This window comes from Sabethes cyaneus, chromosome 3 (genome assembly GCF_943734655.1).
Source record: "Sabethes cyaneus chromosome 3, idSabCyanKW18_F2, whole genome shotgun sequence".
Lineage (NCBI taxonomy): Eukaryota > Metazoa > Arthropoda > Insecta > Diptera > Culicidae > Sabethes > Sabethes cyaneus.
In genome coordinates this window covers 206,747,697-206,766,990 of record NC_071355.1, presented here as the reverse complement: position 1 = coordinate 206,766,990, position 19,294 = coordinate 206,747,697, and the positions used below count along the sequence as shown (strand labels likewise).

General features: G+C 42.7%; 1 protein-coding gene across 1 annotated transcript; it reads right to left on the bottom strand.

The window, feature by feature from the left end:
* Positions 1-5,837: 5,837 nt before the first annotated feature.
* LOC128742301 (thioester-containing protein 1 allele R1-like) lies at positions 5,838-12,118 on the bottom strand. The gene is made up of 14 exons (XM_053838629.1): positions 11,797-12,118; positions 11,002-11,188; positions 10,575-10,937; positions 10,183-10,513; positions 9,839-10,125; positions 9,395-9,495; positions 9,074-9,326; positions 8,806-9,018; positions 8,647-8,689; positions 8,168-8,587; positions 7,815-8,108; positions 6,348-7,600; positions 6,128-6,281; positions 5,838-6,059 (listed from the first exon to the last, which is right to left on the bottom strand). The coding sequence occupies exons 1-14, from the start codon at positions 11,856-11,858 to the stop codon at positions 5,932-5,934; spliced, it is 4,089 nt and encodes a 1,362-aa protein (XP_053694604.1). The 5' UTR covers positions 11,859-12,118; the 3' UTR covers positions 5,838-5,931.
* Between the last annotated feature and the right edge of the window lie 7,176 nt (positions 12,119-19,294).

Genomic DNA, 19,294 nt, shown 5'->3' with positions numbered 1-19,294 from the left:
CGTGGATGAAAGACATCATACTTCGATCCCGAAGTATTTCTGGAAGCGATCCGATGGTTGAGGTACTGTCGCGAGCATGTGACGCTACCATGCCTAGGAAAGGTCGTCCTAGGTATGGCAGGTCACCGGCTTACTGGTGGACAGATGAAATTGCGGAACTCCGCGGAGCGTGCTTTCGTGCGAGGAGAATTATGCAAAGAGCTCGTTCGGATGAAAGCAGGGCTGAATGTCGAGTAGCACTTGTTGCTGCACGCGCAGCGCTTAAGAGCGGGATAAAAGCTAGTAAACGAGACTGCTTTGAAAGGTTATGTGCTAGTGCCAATGCGAACCCGTGGGGTGATGCCTACAGAGTCGTAATGGCAAAGACCAAGGGTGTGATGGCGCCCGCTGAGCAATCGCCAGAGATGCTGGAGCGGATCATCGAGGGCCTCTTTCCGCGCCACGAGCCAAGGCCCTGGCCCCAGGCCGCTGAGTCGTCCCACGGCCGACCGAGTCGTTCCAGTATCTCAGACCATAGCGTAGGATGGTCGGCCTCCCAGCCGAACATCCAAAGTAACGTGGGCGACGGCTGTTTTTTTTTTATATAATGGCCCACCACTACCCCCACACCAAAAAGCTCTAAGGACGAGCCCCCTGGTAATGGACTCATCTAATGAAAAAGAAAGCAAATAATGAAAAAAAAACGAGCAGTGTAATTTATTGGTGTGTTTGGAAGTGATGTATACTGAACAAAACTAACATCAAAAAGGGATTCCCAGTGGAAGTTCATTCCTTTGAAGGGATCCCAAAAAACTAAATAAATAGATACAAATATAATTAACAAGTTAACTAGACATTTATAGAGTGAATTTTACGAAAATTATCTTGTGGTTAATACGAAACTAAATTATAAAAGTATTAATTTTAGATTTGAAATACTGTTTCAATCTTGTTTTGAATAGCAATCTGTTGTTGATTAGCTTAAAGTGTTGTGGTATTTTATTATACGTAGAGGGACCATAAGAAGATATTCGAGTTTGACCAAGGGTACTGAGGGCTCGAGATCTTCCCAAGTTGTTTGCATACCTTGTGTTGTGGTCATGAGTTCTTGCCGGCAGAATAATATTATGATGCATGTTTGTATTTTTCTGAACATCGTAAATAAATAAACAGGATTGCAACTCGCGCAACCCTAGTATTGGTAAGGCGTTATGCATGAAGTTCTTGTATAAGTCGAGCGTTGAGTAAAACTGTGGTAATGTATAAATTATTTTAAGGCATCTGTTCTGTAAAACTTGCAGTTTCTTAAGTTTAGATTTGCAGGCTTGGCCCCAAACAACGATTTGGAGGTCGGGGAGGAAGTGACGGTTACGAACGAGGAACTCATTGATATCGCTAAATCCCTAAAGGTGAGCAAGGCACCGGGGCCAGACGGTATCCCGAATATGGCCATTAAAGCGGCTATTTTAGAGGCTCCCGAATTATTCGGGGCAGTAATGAATAGATGCCTGGAAGCTGGCCACTTCCCGGACAGATGGAAGCGACAGAACCTGGTCCTATTGCCGAAGCCGGGAAAACCTCCGGGTGTCCCCTCGTCATATAGGCCGATCTGTCTACTCGATACTGCCGGCAAGGTGCTGGAGAGGGTTATCCTTAACAGACTCGTACAGTACACGGAGGGTACAAACGGTCTGTCAAGGAACCAATTCGGCTTCCGAAAAGGCAAATCTACGGTGGATGCCATCTTGTCTGTCACTAAGACAGCCGAGGTGGCAATCCAGCCCAAGAGGACAGGTATTCGTTAATGCGCAGTTGTCACGCTCGACGTGAGAAATGCGTTTAATAGCGCTAGCTGGGACTCCATAGCCAGCTCGCTTCGGAACGTCCAAGTGCCGGTGTCGTTGTACAGAATTCTGGAAAATTATTTCCAGAATCGTGTGCTATGCTACAACACGGAGGAGGGTCAGAAATGCGTTCCAATCACCTCAGGGGTTCCGCAAGGTTCCATACTGGGCCCGGTGTTGTGGAACGTCATGTATGACGAGGTGTTGAAGCTAAAGTTTCCGGAAGGGGTGGCGATTGTCGGCTTTGCGGACGATATCACCTTGGAAGTCTACGGTGAATCTATCAGAGAGGTTGAGTTGACGGCTGCCCACTCTATAAGCATTGTTGAAGATTGGATGCGATCCAGGAAACTGGACCTAGCGCATCATAAAATAGAGGTTATCGTGGTGAACAACCGCAAGTCGGTGCAGCAAGCAAATATCAGTGTCGAGGACTGCACTATTTCGTCAACGTGGTTCTTAAAACTCCTTGGAGTCATGGTCGACGACAAGCTCAAGTTCGGGAGCCACGTCGACTATGCCTGCAAGAAGGCTTCCACAGCTATTTCGGCATTGTCTCGTATGATGTCTAATAGCTCTGCGGTATATGGCAGCAAGCGAAGGCTTTTAGCCAACGTGGTCCAGTCCATACTCAGGTATGGCAGGCCGGTGTGGTCATCGGCGTTAGGTACCAAAAGCTATCTAGCCAAGCTGGAAAGCACCTATCGTCTCATGTGCTTAAGAGTGGCGAGTGCGTACCGCACAGTTTCACATGACGCAATCTGCGTCTTAGCGGGTATGATGCCTATTGGTATCATCATCAGCGAGGACGTAGAGTGCTTCAACCAACGTGGAACTAGAGGCATACGGAGTACCACAAGATCGGCCTCGATGATCACATGGCAGCGGGCATGGTCTGATTCCACAAAAGGCCGGTGGACACATCGACTTATCCCGGAACTATCCGGATGGGTCAACAGGCGCCATGGCGAAGTCAACTTCCACCTGACACAGATTCTGTCAGGGCATGGTTGTTTTAGACAGTATCTGCACAAGTTTGGGCATGCGGAGTCCCCCGAGTGTCCGGAATGCGCGGACGTCGAGGAAACTGCAGAACATGCTTTCTTCATGTGCCCTCGTTTCGCGGGCGTGAGAAGCAACATGATGGCAGTTAGCGGACAGGACACTACTCCGGATAACTTAGTCCAAAGGATGTGTTCTAGCTCGGACGTCTGGGGTGCGATCAATGCGGCTGCTACTCAGATCGTACTTGAGCTACAAAACCGCTGGAAAGCCGATCAACGGCGAATAAACAGCCTAACTACCATAGTCCAGTAGTTATCTAAGAGTGTGCGTTAAGCACAATAGCCCCTCCCTGAAGTAATACCGATAAGGTGGTTCCAGGGGGGATTGAGGCTGGAGACTCGAGTAGGGTTTTAGTGGGTCTGGATCCTCACGCCCCAGTAGGGGGGTCGGGATACCAAACCCCACTCCCTGAGTTGTCTTCTCAGGTGTCTGATAGCAGATTTCCCTACTCGTTAAAAAAAAAACTCACACACACACACACACACACACACACACACACACACACACACACACACACACACACACACACACACACACACACACACACACACACACACACACACACACACACACACACACACACACACACACACACACACACACACACACACACACACACACACACACACACACACACACACACACACACACACACACACACACACACACACACACACACACACACACACACACACACACACACACACACACACACACACACACACACACACACACACACACACACACACACACACACACACACACACACACACACACACACACACACACACACACACACACACACACACACACACACACACACACACACACACACACACACACACACACACACACACACACACACACACACACACACACACACATTACTCAATTCGTCGAACCTTATTGATTGGTATATGTGACTCGGCGATTATTGCGCATTTTGCACCTCATTAGACTGCTGTGCAAAAATTTTTTGCACAGTGAATATTTTCACACCTCACCCATACATTTATAATGCAGCATGAAAACAATGAGGAATATACAGGCGAGATAATAAGAAAAAATAAATTAGTGCAATATTTAATTATTATTTAAAAGTGTCATTCTTTGATTCTAATTGTTGCTCGCTAATTTGAGAGTCCGCCAATAGCAATCAAGCGTGACGTCAAACTAGAAATGTACCGTTGAATGCAATTTGTTTTCGAAGCGTTCGAAGCTTATTTTGTCATCGTCATCATGTTTACCAAATGCAAACCGATACTTTCTCCTTCCACACCTGCTTAAATCTCATTGACCTTAGAAATGTCACAGACGGCAGCTTGTTTTGATTACGCGAACCGGATTTAAAATTTTAAATTCAAGTCGAAGTTTAGTAATTTAGTTTTGCCTAGTGGATATATCGTACAAAGGATGTTTAAATGAAAGTTTGGTGCATTCACTGATATTGATTCAATTATTTATAAGCTCTCTGGTTAGTATTTATTTTACGAAATGACATAATTCGCACTCTCAAGCTCGCTCTATTTACAGATAAATTTAGTGGAAAATGAGTTTCGAACACAGTCAGAAACTGCACCAAGAGCATGCTAGAGTATCAGGTAATAATGTGCGTGACTCTCAAAGTGAACTCGATAATGACGACGACGAGCAGGATGTGTATGCTGACGTTGAATTCGTCGAGGAGCTTGACTATCCAGCTGATAATGGATCTGAAAGTTATGAACGCGATGAGGAAATCACGAATATGGATGACCAAGTAATTGGTTTAGCACAAGATATGCTACCTGATGGACTTTATGGCTGCTGGTTATTAGTATCTGTTCGTGATTTCAAAGGACACTCCTCAGGAAAGGAAGTCGGAAACTGGGATGTCGCTGGCAATACGGTTGGTCAATTTTTACATAGCTGCTGGTTACTTGCAAAACGATTTATTAAGCAAGAAGTGCTTCTTAAATGTGACCATAAAGAGCATGATACACAGTATTAACTGATGCTCGCCGACTGGGAACGAGTTGCAAAATATCTGCCAATTTAATAAATACGATCCGATAAAACGCAAAACAAACTTCGCAGGACAAAGGACTAACACTGTTTGTTGTTGTCAAATATAAGAAGTAAAATGCCAAATTCTGTTGTCGTAGATTATCAATACGTCATAATCTTGGTAGTATTAGTAAGTGCGCAAGTTGAAGCTGTCAAATTGAAATTTTCACTGCAGTCTAAAAATTCGTGCAAAGGTCAATAACCTGACGAATTTTCTAGACGATGTTAACTTTGGATCTGATTTTCTCGAAATTTACTTTTTGTCACTTACACCCCTTTCCTTCTGAGCTACTCATATACAAGTTCCACGAGTACATTTAGAGTTTATCTGTTTGTGGACTTTCCGATTCAGTCAAATGAAATGAGCTCTGTCAGGCAATGCTAGAACATGGTTTTTCGACGAAAATAGTTCAGCTGATTTTTGAGACGATAGATGGGTCAAAATCAAGCATTAGAAAAGCAGGTGAAACCTCAGCCGCTTTAGTATTTGCACAAAACTGGTACTCTACATAACACTAATCATTCCGGTGACCCCTTCGAAAACAAATGCTGATGAAGCCTGCTAGTAGTAGGCGAAATACGTGTCTGTCGCGAATAAATGTAGACAGTAGAATTTAATTGGAATAGTTTTCTTTTTATTTAATTTCAGACCCTTTACGGACATGAATCATGGACGGTAAAGGAAACTGATCGGCTTGTGGTTTTTAAGCGCGAAATTCTGTGATCAATACTTGGTGGCAAAACGGAAAATGAATTGTGGCAAGTGTACAAATATGCTGATGTAGTGAAGATAGTACTGTGGAATGCTGCGTTGAGCTGGGCGTGTGGCAAGAATGCCCGACGAAAGTGTAGTCAAAACTATTTTCAGCAGCGAACCATTTACCATTTACCATATGCCATATATTATACACCATATACATATATACATCCATACATACAAACATACATACATACATTCTATAACAACAAATTTTAATCATACCAACTAGAAAAAATCCTAAAAAAAATCGAATTTTTCCTGGTTCTGGTTGAGTTTCCCATAGTACAATGCAAGACAATCTTCATCTTCACAGGTATCGCACAGCTGCATTACTTCTCCTTCATATGTTTCAATGGCAAAACGATCTGCAAAAAAAGACCTAACATATAAAAAGCGTCCGACAATGTTAATGTAAGTATGTATTAAGAAATACCTCGGTCGTAATAATCATAGACAACAACATAAGCCGGTCGATGCACTGCCACTTTGTGTCTACGGTAGGATATCACTTTGAAACAATTCTCTTCCGGCCCTAGATTGTCATAGTATACAACTACCGAGGTGCCAGCGAATTGTAATTCAGTTTTCTGAAGAAGATTGATAATATTAATAAATTTGGTACTTTCTGCCGTCTTCTGTTGGTTTTCACTCACCCGAATTGCATTAGATAAATCTTCCACTCCGTCCGCTTCTACAACCATTCCGCTGGGGAAAAATACTTCAACAAACGCCATATTAGAGCGGTCGTAGGGTTCTCTTGGGATATATTCGACACAGATCTTGAGGTGCTGTACATGGCAAGTCTTTGTATTTAGCATTTGTACAGTCAATCGAAAGTTTTGCCGCGACATTTGGATATTTTGATAGTAATCATATGCCACTTCCAAGTAGCCGCTTCCGATACCAGAAATGTCTACATCCAACTGGCGGATATGGTTGGGTAAATTAAATTCCTCAATAGCCATGGATTGTTTGTCGATGTCAATGGTATAAGATACGCTGAAGGCTTTAAAACTAACTCGATAATTATTTCTATGGATTTTCGCTGTAAATTTGGTAAGTGCTTTTAATCCGACAAATATATCCTGTGTTCCAGGAAATCTCCCTACGACGAAATAATTTCTGTTCAACCATCGTAAAACAGGAAGTCCTTCACCAACATGGAGAGCAACTAATGATAGCAGTACGTATCCGGCAATTTCAACGTTAACCGAGGGCAATTGCCAGTATCGTTCACTAAGTTTTCTATCGAAAATAGCGTTTTCTAGAAGTCTGTTTAGAAAATCTTCCCGTTTCGGTCGACCGCTAAGTGATAGTACATACATGGCCAATGCTAGATCATACGGATTTGTTATGTTGTCAAAATTTCTCTCCAAAAATGTTATCGATTTGTTTACTGTTTGCCGATGTTTTGCTGCAAAATCTTCATTTTCCAAAAAAGCAATTAGTACATACGCTGTAAGTGAATATTTGGTTGAACCCACTCCTCCTCGCACGTTAGCTTCTGTAATCCGACCAACCTCATTGAATGTGCCTTCGTGGGTTTGAATACTAGCCAACCAGCGGAGTGCATCTTCAACTATCGACCAATCTATATCGATGTATGTCTTAGCAATGCTGAATGACATCACTACGAAAGCTGTTATGAATGTGCCGCCTTTGGTGTCTGAAGCACCTTGGACACCGAAGGAACCATCCGACCGCTTGTATTTCAATTGTTTTTGATAACCACTTTGTATGTAGCCAATTGCTTTTGTCCGATTTTTTTCTGAAAGCTTTTCACTTTCAGAAAGGTAGTCTAAAATAACGATATTCGAAGCAAATTTGGCTATATTTTGTTCTCCGTTCCCAGTTGGCAGATGAACCAATGACTCCAAATTACTGATTGGTGTGTCAAACAATTTTGCTGTAAAATTGAAAATAAATCTATTGTTGAAATGTACGAAAATGCACATTAGGCCGGTAATATGCTATTTGTTTATTTCGTAATCAACTCTAAAAAAACGCATGAGGAGAAAACTGTTAGCAACTGAGTAATTATCCTACCAATTTGTTTTGAAAGGTTTCATATTTAGTTTTCGATGTGCAACGTATTACCGGCTGAAAAATTATATATTTACCTTTGAGTGTATACTTAATTCTGACAGATCCTTCGTCAATGTTCCTTGGAATATCAATATGCATGCTAAACCTTTGATGACCAGGTTGTACTAAATCGAAAATCCTAGCTTCATTACCTTCGTAACGTCGGCTTTCCGGGGTTACTTGTAGCATCCGTTCGACAATATCAGAAGCGTGTAAATTGATTGCTTTAACTTTGATTGTTATTTCGCCAAGTTTCTTTGCTTTAATCCTAAACGAGATTGGTTTGCCTATGGACTTTGGCACGACTACAGCTTTGGTACGGCGGGTTCCTGAAAAACGAAAATTACGCTAATGTCATGCAATCAATTGACGCAAGTACAAAACCCACTGTCATTAGAAGACTGCTCTACGAACTCAATTTCATCATACTCGTTAAATAGTGTCACATCTGTAATAACTGTATTTTCCAGCAAGTTGAAAATCATCACGCAAATCGTAACCACTTCGTTACGCTTAATGGAGTACGGCAGATTGAGAACAACATAAAACCGCTGTTTCTTCACGCTGAACGTTTGTGGTTGTTTAATGATTCCCAACCCTAGTGTGGGACTGAGCGCAAATCCCGAAATTTCCCAAGAGCTGATGGTATCTGGCACGTTGTGTCTGAAAATAAGTTTATCCTTAATGCCATCCATGGTATAGTTTTGCCAAAGCCAAGTTTCACGAAAGTCCGCCCTGATGGGTACAGGTTTTTGAACAATTTCGGCTAACGTGAAATGCCCTCCAAACCGGTTCAGTATCGGATAAGCTGAATGAAAATAAATCTATTAACTACTGAAATACTGCATCGTATTCAGCCATACATACCGAAATTTACATCAACAGTAGTTTTTAAAAACAATCCCATTGTCTGAATATAGAAATTAATGAATTAAATAATTAATTAATTGACAAAATAAGCTATGTGGTCAAATTTTCAGAAAGTCGCCAAAACCGCCTTTCAATTTTGTTTGAGCCTGTACGTACCTCGAATGGATTAAATTCATTTGGTTCCGTGCTTCCATACAGAGCCAAATCATTGAGCACATCTTTTTCAGTTAAATCATGCCCTGTGTGGCCCATCAAAAATAAACTTTGATCGATAGCTGTGAAAGCAACATAAGAATCTTTAGCGGCTTTGACGTCCACGTGGAAATGCTGACCTGGACGATACTCTTCAGCATCCAGGGTAAACGAAAACTGCAAAGTGTTTATTATTTTTATAAGTTTTTCCTGATAAACCAAATATACCTACTTCGTTATTAAACGTGTCAAAACTCAATTCCATTGAGTCATAAATTAGGAATTTGTTTATACTGAAAACAATTAGTCGTGCCTTAGGAGCCATTTGAGGCGTGAGCTTTAGCCTAAAATCGGTTGTTTTCTTATTTTGTAGCACTTCGTATCCCGAGGTGATCACACTACCTCTCGATGTGATGATATAAGCAAAATCGTCCAAAGACTCTGTGCAGCTGATTTCGAAAACGACTACAGTGTTAGCACGAATCCTGAAAGTAAATGAACAAATTTTCAATTGTACTAACAGTTCACAACAACCATGCGTAGGTATGCTTACTTTTGTTTTGATTTCAAAGCGATTTTTAGATAGAGGTTGCTTGTTGATTGGATGCTATAAATGTAATCGACATATTCATAGTCTTTGGTATTATATTTCACCTAAAAGATACATTTTGAAATGACAATGCAAAAACAAAAAAAAATCCTGTCATAAAGTTTTAATAGAATGTGACAAAAATTATAAGCTAGAAGATAATTATCCCGACTTTTCTTTGGGGTTGTTAACCACTCTTCAAAACTTTTTATTGATAATATTTTCTGGATTGCTGAAAAAACTTCCTTGGATATTTATATATTCTACGATGCTTGAGTTACGAGTCCGTAAATTATACCCGTGATACAAACTTTCATAAAATTTTTGGACCACATTGTAAAATAATTTTGTAAAATCTCTCACACATTTATTTAACGCATGCGACATGTACTTTTCATTTACGCTCACCCGAATTTCCATTATATTAGTATTTTTTGGCGGTTTTAAGTCCAGTGAAATCAGACCCTTACGGAGACTACCCTGCATTGCAACTTCGCTCTCTAAGGATTCCGCTTCGTAAATTATTAAAATTTCTGCAACAGTCTCCTCGGGCGCTGGTTCACCATTATGATCCGTTATCGATAAATCCACTTGATACGGCAAACCGGGTCTAAACCAGGGCATAGACTTGATCAACGAAACTCTATATGGATGTTCATATATGGGTATTACTTCCACGATATTCACTGTGTGATCTACGGTATAACATATTTTCTAAATAATCGAAATACGAATTCCATGAGATCAATTACTTGTACATGTTTCCACTACTTCCACCCTGACGGAAACATCCCTGCGGTATAGATAAGGATCTTCGATGTCTAAAGCATAAGGTAAATCAAAATTCACGGTGATTATTCCGGAAATATCCTGGTTTCTTATTGTCATATCAGGTCGCTCCATTTCACCGTACAAAAACAAATCCACTCGAACAGTCCCATCGACCGCCTCACCGAATGTATATGCTGCTGATACAGTCACGCTAACCTTTTTCTCGTCAATCAGTAAAATTTTAGAGGGATATGCTTTGACAAAGAACTTTGGCAGTACGTACTCTCGCACTTCAATTTGTTTTTCCACTTTCTGAAAAATAAACAGATTTATATTCGACAAGCCTCTTGTTTTTACTATTCTTTAAATATACATAATTCCCAGCTGTCACCGTCAAGCTCCAATTGCCTAAGGCCGGTAGAGTTGGCAGATTTACGGTTGACTGAAAGATTCCATTGTTCAATTTAGCATGCTTCCAATGTCTAATGGAAGTTTCTTTCGAATCTTCAAGGTTAATAGCTACAGTATTGTAGCTCGTCACTGGACGCGTATCGGCATCTATTGCAATAACCCGAAACCTAAGAACATCTCCAGGTGTGTAGACGGGTTTATCAGTTTGTATAAAGATCGACGAGCTTTTCTTATCATACAGTAACTCAATTATTTCATAAAAATTGAAACTATCCTCTAGACTTTGTACCAATAAACTGTATTCAGCCTCGGGAATGGCCCCTACCTACAAAAATATGCTTGCTTTAGTATGCATCAATCGAATTTAAAGCCGGACGGAAAGGACTCACCTGGAAGCTCACACATTTTACTGTCTTCCTGGAAAGTTTTATCTCGTTTGTTTCATTCAAAACGGTAACCCCTTCCCTTAATCCTTCCAATTCCAGCTTCAATCGGAGGTTATTTGTAAATGAATTGCTGAAGGCTATGCTATATGCATTGTTTGCTCGAATAAATTTTGGACCAATGACTACCAATCTGAAAGTTAGTTAATGAAATGTTTAATTAGTTAGCCGCGCTTCTGAGGATGAAGGACCACGCCAGAAAGAGGACAGAGATTGTGTAGAATTCCAGGCTAATGGCACGTGCAAGTTCTATGAGATGATAAAGCAACCTCGTAATGGTCATACACCGAAACCTGACACGTGTATGGGATATTTGTTGACAAACGAGCTAGGTGGTCGAGGCGAGGTGGTAAGTTCAAAAACTGGTTGAAAACGCTACTAATAACGCAAGTGTTCGTTTAAGCACTGAACATAAAATGCCAGACTCCTACAGCAGTTTGCGTTTATTTTAGCTAAGCTACAAAAATAAAATATGGTGATTACGTTTTTGAAAATTTCCAATCTTATCATTCTTTTTTACTGGTAAAGGAAATTAAACGCACATCGTTGTTATTTAGCTAGAGCACAAATTAATTCGATTTATTATAACAAAAAAATTGTTGAATTGTCAGGGGTTATGACCATTTCCCTGTGGATCAATAATACTTCATTATTTTGTTGCTGATACGTTCACTGCACGGGGTATTTCCCAGAATTCTCGCTTAATGTTGTTATAGGAGATAAATAAACACAATCACTAACCCTTGACTTTCGCAAAGCACCGCGATCAACCCGCAACCGAGCAAAATTTGATACAACCACATGGTAAACGCTTCTTCTGGTTAGTTGACCTTTCACAACACTCTAATATTCGCACATCCGTTTCTCACGGCGGTCACTGCCGTTGTGATCCTCCGCTGGACGACCAGAAGTGAATATATGTTTCACATTCTTATCAATAGGATGGCACTTTCTGAGAGCAGGGTCATATTCTACAAATTATAATTTAGTGATACTAAAGCCTCCCAGTTGGCTTTGAGGTATGACGCAGCCCTTATAAGCCAGTCGTCGTTCGAATCTCGACTGGGAGAGGCTGTTGAAGTCAATAGGATCGTAGCAACTGGCCCTGCAATTGTCCTGCACTCTAACAGCTGGCTGCGAAGTCTGTCGTATAAAAACAGAAGGTCCAGTTTCGATAACGAAATGTAGCACCTAGTGATGTCCGAAATTTTCAATTATTCGATTACCGATTAATCGGTGAGCGTTGTCTGCACTAATCGATTAATTCAACTTTTCGTGTCAGTGGTATTTGAGTAAAAATATTCGAAAATTTCTTTGATTAATTCGATTAATCGAACGATTATGAACGATTAACGAGCATTATTCGGGCATTATTCGTACTCATTGAATTATTCGATTCAACTACTCGTGCTGGCAGTATTCGATTAAAAATTATTGGAATATTCCATGTGTTATTCGATTAGTTGAATCAATCTAACGATTAACGGGCATCACTACTAGCACCCAGGCTTTGTTTTGCTTTGCTTTGATACTAAATCCGCAAGTATTTATTTATTTATTTATTTATGTTACCATTTCCAGGTCAAATGAGTAAACTGTTCTGCTTGACCTACGATGGAAATCTCTCCAAGTAGTGCCCGCCATTCGTGGTTCTTTTTTTTGACATAGGACTACGTCTTACGGCAAGTTTTGAAAAAGGGTGTCTTTCCAAAAAATCGAAAAATGCGAGCGTCACGGAAAATGATAGGTTTTGAGCGCTAATAGCTCAGCGGTTTTCCGATCGATTTTCAATATTCTTACACCAATCGATCGTAAGTCGGTCGTAACTCTTCTAAGAATTGATCCAAATGAAGAAAAGAATGGATTCTTGATGTTGAACTATTGAAAAATTGAAAATAATGAACATATGTTTTACCAGAATTCTCGCTTCGTGATTGGCTGTTGGAAAGGACGTCATCAAAGTAGAAATGCGTTTTCACGCTTCGACTTATAATTCAGTCAATTTTCAATAGATTTCCAAGATATTTACACCAATTCATCGGAAAATCGATTGAAAATATTGAAGATACAGAAAACAATTGATTTTCAATGCCCGTCATTGAAAAATTGAATTATTTTCATATTTTTGCCTTCCCTCGTCAGTGCTCCCCTAGCCCTAGCACGGATGACAGAAATATATACGATATAAGCTATGGGTTAAGCTTCCTTATGATTGTATTTAATTTACGCCCTATAGAATACTTACTTTTTTTTTACTTATGTGTCCATGTCCGCCGGTCCGGCAGAACAAATCAGAGATCTCCACTGCTGACGGTTACCCGCTATGGCTTTTACCTGTCGCCAGGACAGGTTCTCGTCTACAGCCCGAATGTCATTGGCTAGGCTGCGTCGCCATGAGCCTCTGGGTCTGCCTCTTCTACGCTGTCCTTGTGGATTCCAGTCGAGTGCTTCTCTGCAAACCTCTTTCGCTCCTTTCCTCAAGGTGTGTCCGATCCACTTCCACCTACGTTCACGAATTTCTGTGGCTATCGGCCGTTGATGACACCGACGATGGAGCTCCTCATTGGATATCCAGTTATCAGGCCACCAGGCACGAATGATGTATCGCAGGCACCGGTTAATAAATACCTGCAGTTTTTGCGTTGTCTCCGCTGAGACGCACCACGTTTCGCAGGTATACAGCAGTACGGATTTAACGTTTGAATTAAAGATTCGGGTTTTCGTACGTAGAGTGATCTGGTTTGAGCGCCAAATATTTCGCAGACCTGCAAAGGCATCTCTGGCCTTCCTGATCCGTGTGGCTATATCAGTCTTGGTACCACCATCGGGCGTTGTTTGGCTACCAAGATATTGAAAGGCGTCTACCTGCTCAACTTATTGTCCCGCTACTGCGAAGTTGGTGGAATTGTCAGTGTTCACTACCATAGACTTAGTTTTCGCTACATTGACTGTGAGACCTGCTGCCTGGGAGCTCTCGGAGAGGCCGTCTAACTTGCTCTGCATATCGTTTCGGCGTTGTGCCAGCAAGACAATGACGTCGGCAATCCAGGTCGAGGTCATTTAGCTGCTCCATCGTTAGAGGATTCCAAGGCAATCGTCGATTTGGTCTACTGTCAATTGTTCCAACTAATATCTCATCCTATGGGCCCATACTATGGGCTCCACAAGCAATTGCGGTCGAGCAGACTAAGCCCCCGTACAAAGTGCAGCCTGTACAAGACGCTTATTAGACCGGTTGTTCTCTACGGGCATGAAACATGCACAATGCTCGAGGAGGACCTGCGAGTGCTCGAGTGGGCGTACAGGAGAACGGAGTATGGAGGCGGAGGATGAACCATGAACTCGCACAGCTCTATGGCGAACCCCCCAGTATCCAGAAGGTGGCTAAAGCTGGACGGATACGATGGGCAGGGCATGTTGCAAAAATGCCGGATAACTACCCTGCAAAGATGGTGTTCGCCTCAAATCCGGTAGGAACAAGACAAACAGGAGCGCAGCGAGCAAGATGGTTAGACCAGGTGGAGCGAGATCTGGCGGAGAGCACTCGGTATCCGAGGAATTGGAGAGCGGTAGCCCTCAACCGAGTTACATGGAGAAATTTTGTTCAACAGGCTTTGTCTTAGGACGGCAAGCCACCTAAGTAAGTAAGTAAGTAAGTAAGTAATATCTCATCCATAACGATGAGAAACAGAAGCGGTGATGAAATACAGCCCTGTCTCACACCAGCAGTAACCCTTATGGGGTCGGACAAGACGCCGTCGTGCAAAAACTTGCACGAGAACGTATCGTACTGAGGCTCGATGGGATGGACTAGCTTATCTGGAACTCCTCTACGCCTAAGTGCGTCCCAGATGTTTTCGTGATTGAGTCGGTCGAACGCCTTTTCGAAGTCAACGAACACCAGCAGAAGAGAATCCTGGAATTCGTTGATCTGCTCCAATATAATGCGGAGCGTTGTGACATGGTCTACACATGATCGGCCAGCACGGAATCCAGCTTGCTGCCGCCGGAGAGTAGCGTCGATCTTCTCCTGGATCCGGTTGAGGATTACCTTACAGAGTACTTTGAGAGTAATGCAGAGCAACGTGATGCCACGCCAGTTACCGCATTCCGTTAGGTCTCCTTTCTTAGGGACTTTGAGCAATATGCCCTGCATCCAGTCTACCGGAAATGTTGCGGTTTCCCAAATATTGCTGAAAAGCTGATGCATCATCTGGGCTGACAAAGATGGGCTAGCTTTGAGCATTTCGGCTGAAATACGATCTATACCTGGCGCTCTATTGGATTTCATACTCTTGATGGCTGCTACAATTTCATCCAGCGATGGCGCCTCCGAGTTCACGCGATTGATTCGACGAACTGTAGGCGTCATACGCTGCTGGTTTTGTTGGTCTCTGACATTTGAAACTCGGAAGAGTTGTTCAAAATGTTCAGTCCATCGCTTAAGCTGTTCTGTACTGTCAGTCAATAGCTGACCAGCTCTATCCTTTAGCGGCATCTTTGTATTCATCCTGGCACCACTAAGGCGGCGAGAAATATCGTACAACAAACGGATATCACCATTGGCGGCGGCGGTTTCTCCTTGTTGGGTTAGGGAGTTAGTCCAGGCTCTCTTGTCCCGCCTACAAGCACGTTTAACAACCCTCTCCAGCTCGGCGTATCGTTGACGGGTAGCTGTCTTAGCCGATCTGGTCCGCGCTCGCTCAATGCCGGCTTTCACCTCTCTTCGCTCATCGATCTTCCTCCAAGTTTCATCCGAAATCCACTCCCTCGTGATGAAGGCGTTCTTGATGCCGATCCATTGCTCTTCGACGGTTCCACCAGGTGGCAACTCCGAGGCTCGAGATTCAAGTTGTTCAACAAAGGCCCTTTTCACCTCAGGATTCTCCAATCGGCGAACGTCGTAGCGGCACCCAACTTTCTCCTCCCGTCGTTGGACACGTGCGACGCGCAGACGTATCTCAGCGATAACAAGATGATGGTCGGATGCAATATCAGCGCTGCGTTTGTTGCGTACATCAAGAAGGTTGCTTCTCCATTTCCGGCTGATGCAGATGTGGTCGATTTGGTTTTCTGGTCGGCCGTCGCGGGAAACCCACGTGACTTTATGTACTGGTCTATGGGGGAAGAGCGATCCACCAATGACCATGTCGTTATTACCACAGAATTCTGTAAACAGCTCCCCGTTTTCGCTCATCTCTCCTAGGCCATGGCGTCCCATGACGCGTTCAAGGTGCGCGTTGTTTGAGCCAATCTTCGCGTTGAAGTCGCCCATGTGAATTTGGATGTCCCCCTTCGGGATTTTCTCAAGCACGCTGTTCAGCTGGCTGTAAAAACTCTCTTTCTCCTGCAGGTCGGCAGCATCTGTTGGCGCATAGCACTGGATTGCCGTAAGGTTCCTAACCCGTGTTCTGAATCTGGTAACGATTATTCGCTCATTTATCGGTTCCCACTTCATCAGGGCCGCATGTGCCCCTGGGCTCAGTAGGAATCGAACTCCTCTTTCTCGAGCAGCATTTTCACCTCGTATGCCAGAGTAGAGCAAGACTTGCCCGGATGATGTCCTGTGTTCGCCAGTACCCGGCCAGCGGACCTCGCTCAGCCCCAGGATTTAAAGCTTCAGGCGGCTAGCTTCCCTGCTGGGCAAGGGTCAGTATATTCCATGTTCCGATTCGTGTCCGTGTTTTCATGCTAAAGGTCGTTGCCAATAATCCAGAGAGATTTCTTCTTTCATTTTCGGTAACTTTTTTTATGTTCTGGTACAGTAGGCTGTTAACCTAAGGTCCTTATCCCGCTGATGGGGCAGCCATCTAAATGTGGGCGGGAGTCACTGTGCCCCCTTTCCTGATACCATACGACAACCGAAGTTGCGTACCCCAGCCGGCACCTCGTGGAGGTAGGAATAGGAGTTGATGAACAGAGGTTATGGTAACAACAGTTCTAGGTCTCTTTTTCATCATGAATATTCAAATGTTTTGCAAAAGCGTGTGCGCAGAAGTGTAAATAAGTAGCATATTTCTTTTCCTTGCACAGGAGTAATAAAATAGAAAACCTACCGTTTTTATTGCTTGTTCGCGAAAGATCTTTTATAGCTCTCCTTCTAGTATAACTCCAGTATTACCTACTGTGAAATAAGAAAAGAGTTAGTAACATTCCGGCATTTCTATGTTAATGATGTTCTATGAGTTATATGTACTGGAATAAAAACAAGACGTACTGTAAAAAAGTAAGCAAGCAAAACAGAAAATTATCTATTTTACTGCTCCTGTGCCAGATAAAGAAATATATAACCGATTTACTCTTGTGTGCACACACTTTTGTACATTTAAATATTCATGATGAAAAAGAGACCGAGAACTGTTGTTAGCTCTCTTTTTCATCTACTCTCACTAGAGTTCACTAAAAAAAGAGCTATTGTAACTAGTATGTGAATATATCGAGCAGTCTTGCAATGCCATGATAAAAAATATCGATTAGAATAATGGGTGAGCGAAAAACATTTATCTTACATGTAAGTGAAAATTTTAATCACTGATTGGCATACATACAATTTATCTATCCACAAACCAACCATCTTCAGCGCTATTGTTTAACCGCATCGTTGGGGGCCCCGTTACGCTGCATCAGCTATGCTCCGTTTGGTGCGATCGATGAGTGCACACGAGGCATCACCCTCGCACCGTGGTGATGTTCCTTGAGTAGCAGGAGTTTGTCTCGTCGCAGTCCGGTCCTACACACCGCGTCGTAGCTGTCCAGTAAACGCGGGCACACGACTATTGCCTAGGCCTGTTCTTGATTGGCGCTGGTAGGATGATTTGATAAAACAAGGTGGTGTGGTTGTGGCTCGATGTAATCACAAAATGGCGTCTCAGCACTGTCCGGGTGGTCAGCACCTTTGACTCCACGATTGCCGTCGTGGATGCGAAAGGACGTTGATTCTGCAAATGAAAGCTGATAAGGGCCTTCCTTGTCTTGTAGGTGATCTGCTTTTATGAAGCGATTATGCAGCTAGACTATGCTGATCCTTTTGGTGTGCTTTGCCGTAAGATGGACTGTTCGAAATCCTGCCAATTTGAGGTGCCAATGCCAAAAGACCACTATGGCCGGGACATGCAACGTGGTCTTTCGAGGTAGCAGATTCAGGGTGCCGTCGCTATGAATTGCACGTGGCTGAGCGTGTCACGGTCGAATATTTCCTGCTCTTTTATCGTTTTCCAGAATGCAGGTTCGATCCGTCGAACCACGTTTTCGATTTGCACCTTTAGTCGCCAACGAAGAAGTGGCCATACACCATGCACCAACCTTGATTCGATTACAATGACTGTTCGATTACGATTGATTCGGGCTTTGTAGCCTGATGCCGTCGATCCAACGCGAGAGTGAGCAACGATGTATTGCTTTCGGAGCTTTCGTGAGAGCTAATGATCGTGATAATTACTTCGCATTGGCTGCGTTCTTAAGCGCATTTAAGTAAGAGTTCGACGCTCAAAGAAAATGTTGCGGCATTTTGTCGACGAAATCTCGAAGAAACGGGAAAAAACGGGAGATGGTGTGGCACCACTAAACCCGCAAATAGTTAAGCTTCCACTCCCTTCTCAAAGTAACGATTCAGAGCAACGTCCTACACGATCACTGCCTGTACCGGCGTACTACCAGACTGTTTAAGACTATCGAATGTAGGAGGGATGTCGGATCGAGCCTAACTTCGACCCTTTTGTGCAGCAAAGATTAAGTGTGTTGTGGCGAGTCACCCTGTTCAGTTCTGGTGAGTGATCGTGTTGTAGTTCGGCGATGAGGGAGACGAACGCAAACAGCTAGAGTAAGGTGTTGTAGTTCATACGATTGATAGAGAGTTAGAACTGATTGTACGCGTTATAGTTGTGATCAGCTCCGTAATACTACAGATCCATACGTAAAACGAGAGGACATTAATTCAAATCTTGGATGTAAAAAAAGTGGGCGTTAATTGGAATTTTGGTCGTGAATAGAAAAGACGTTATTTCGAATTTTCTAAAACTACCTAATGATTTTTGACGACGTCCTTAATTTAAATTTTAAACGTAAAACTATAAGACGGTAATTGAAATTTCAGACGTAAAACACAAGGGTGTTAAATCAAATTTCGGATGTAAAAAAGTGGACGTAAAACGAAAACACGTAAAATGAATGGACGTAAAAAGAGGTTCTAGTGTATATAAATAATACAACAAAATAAAGCGTTTCAGTTTTCTCACTCTGT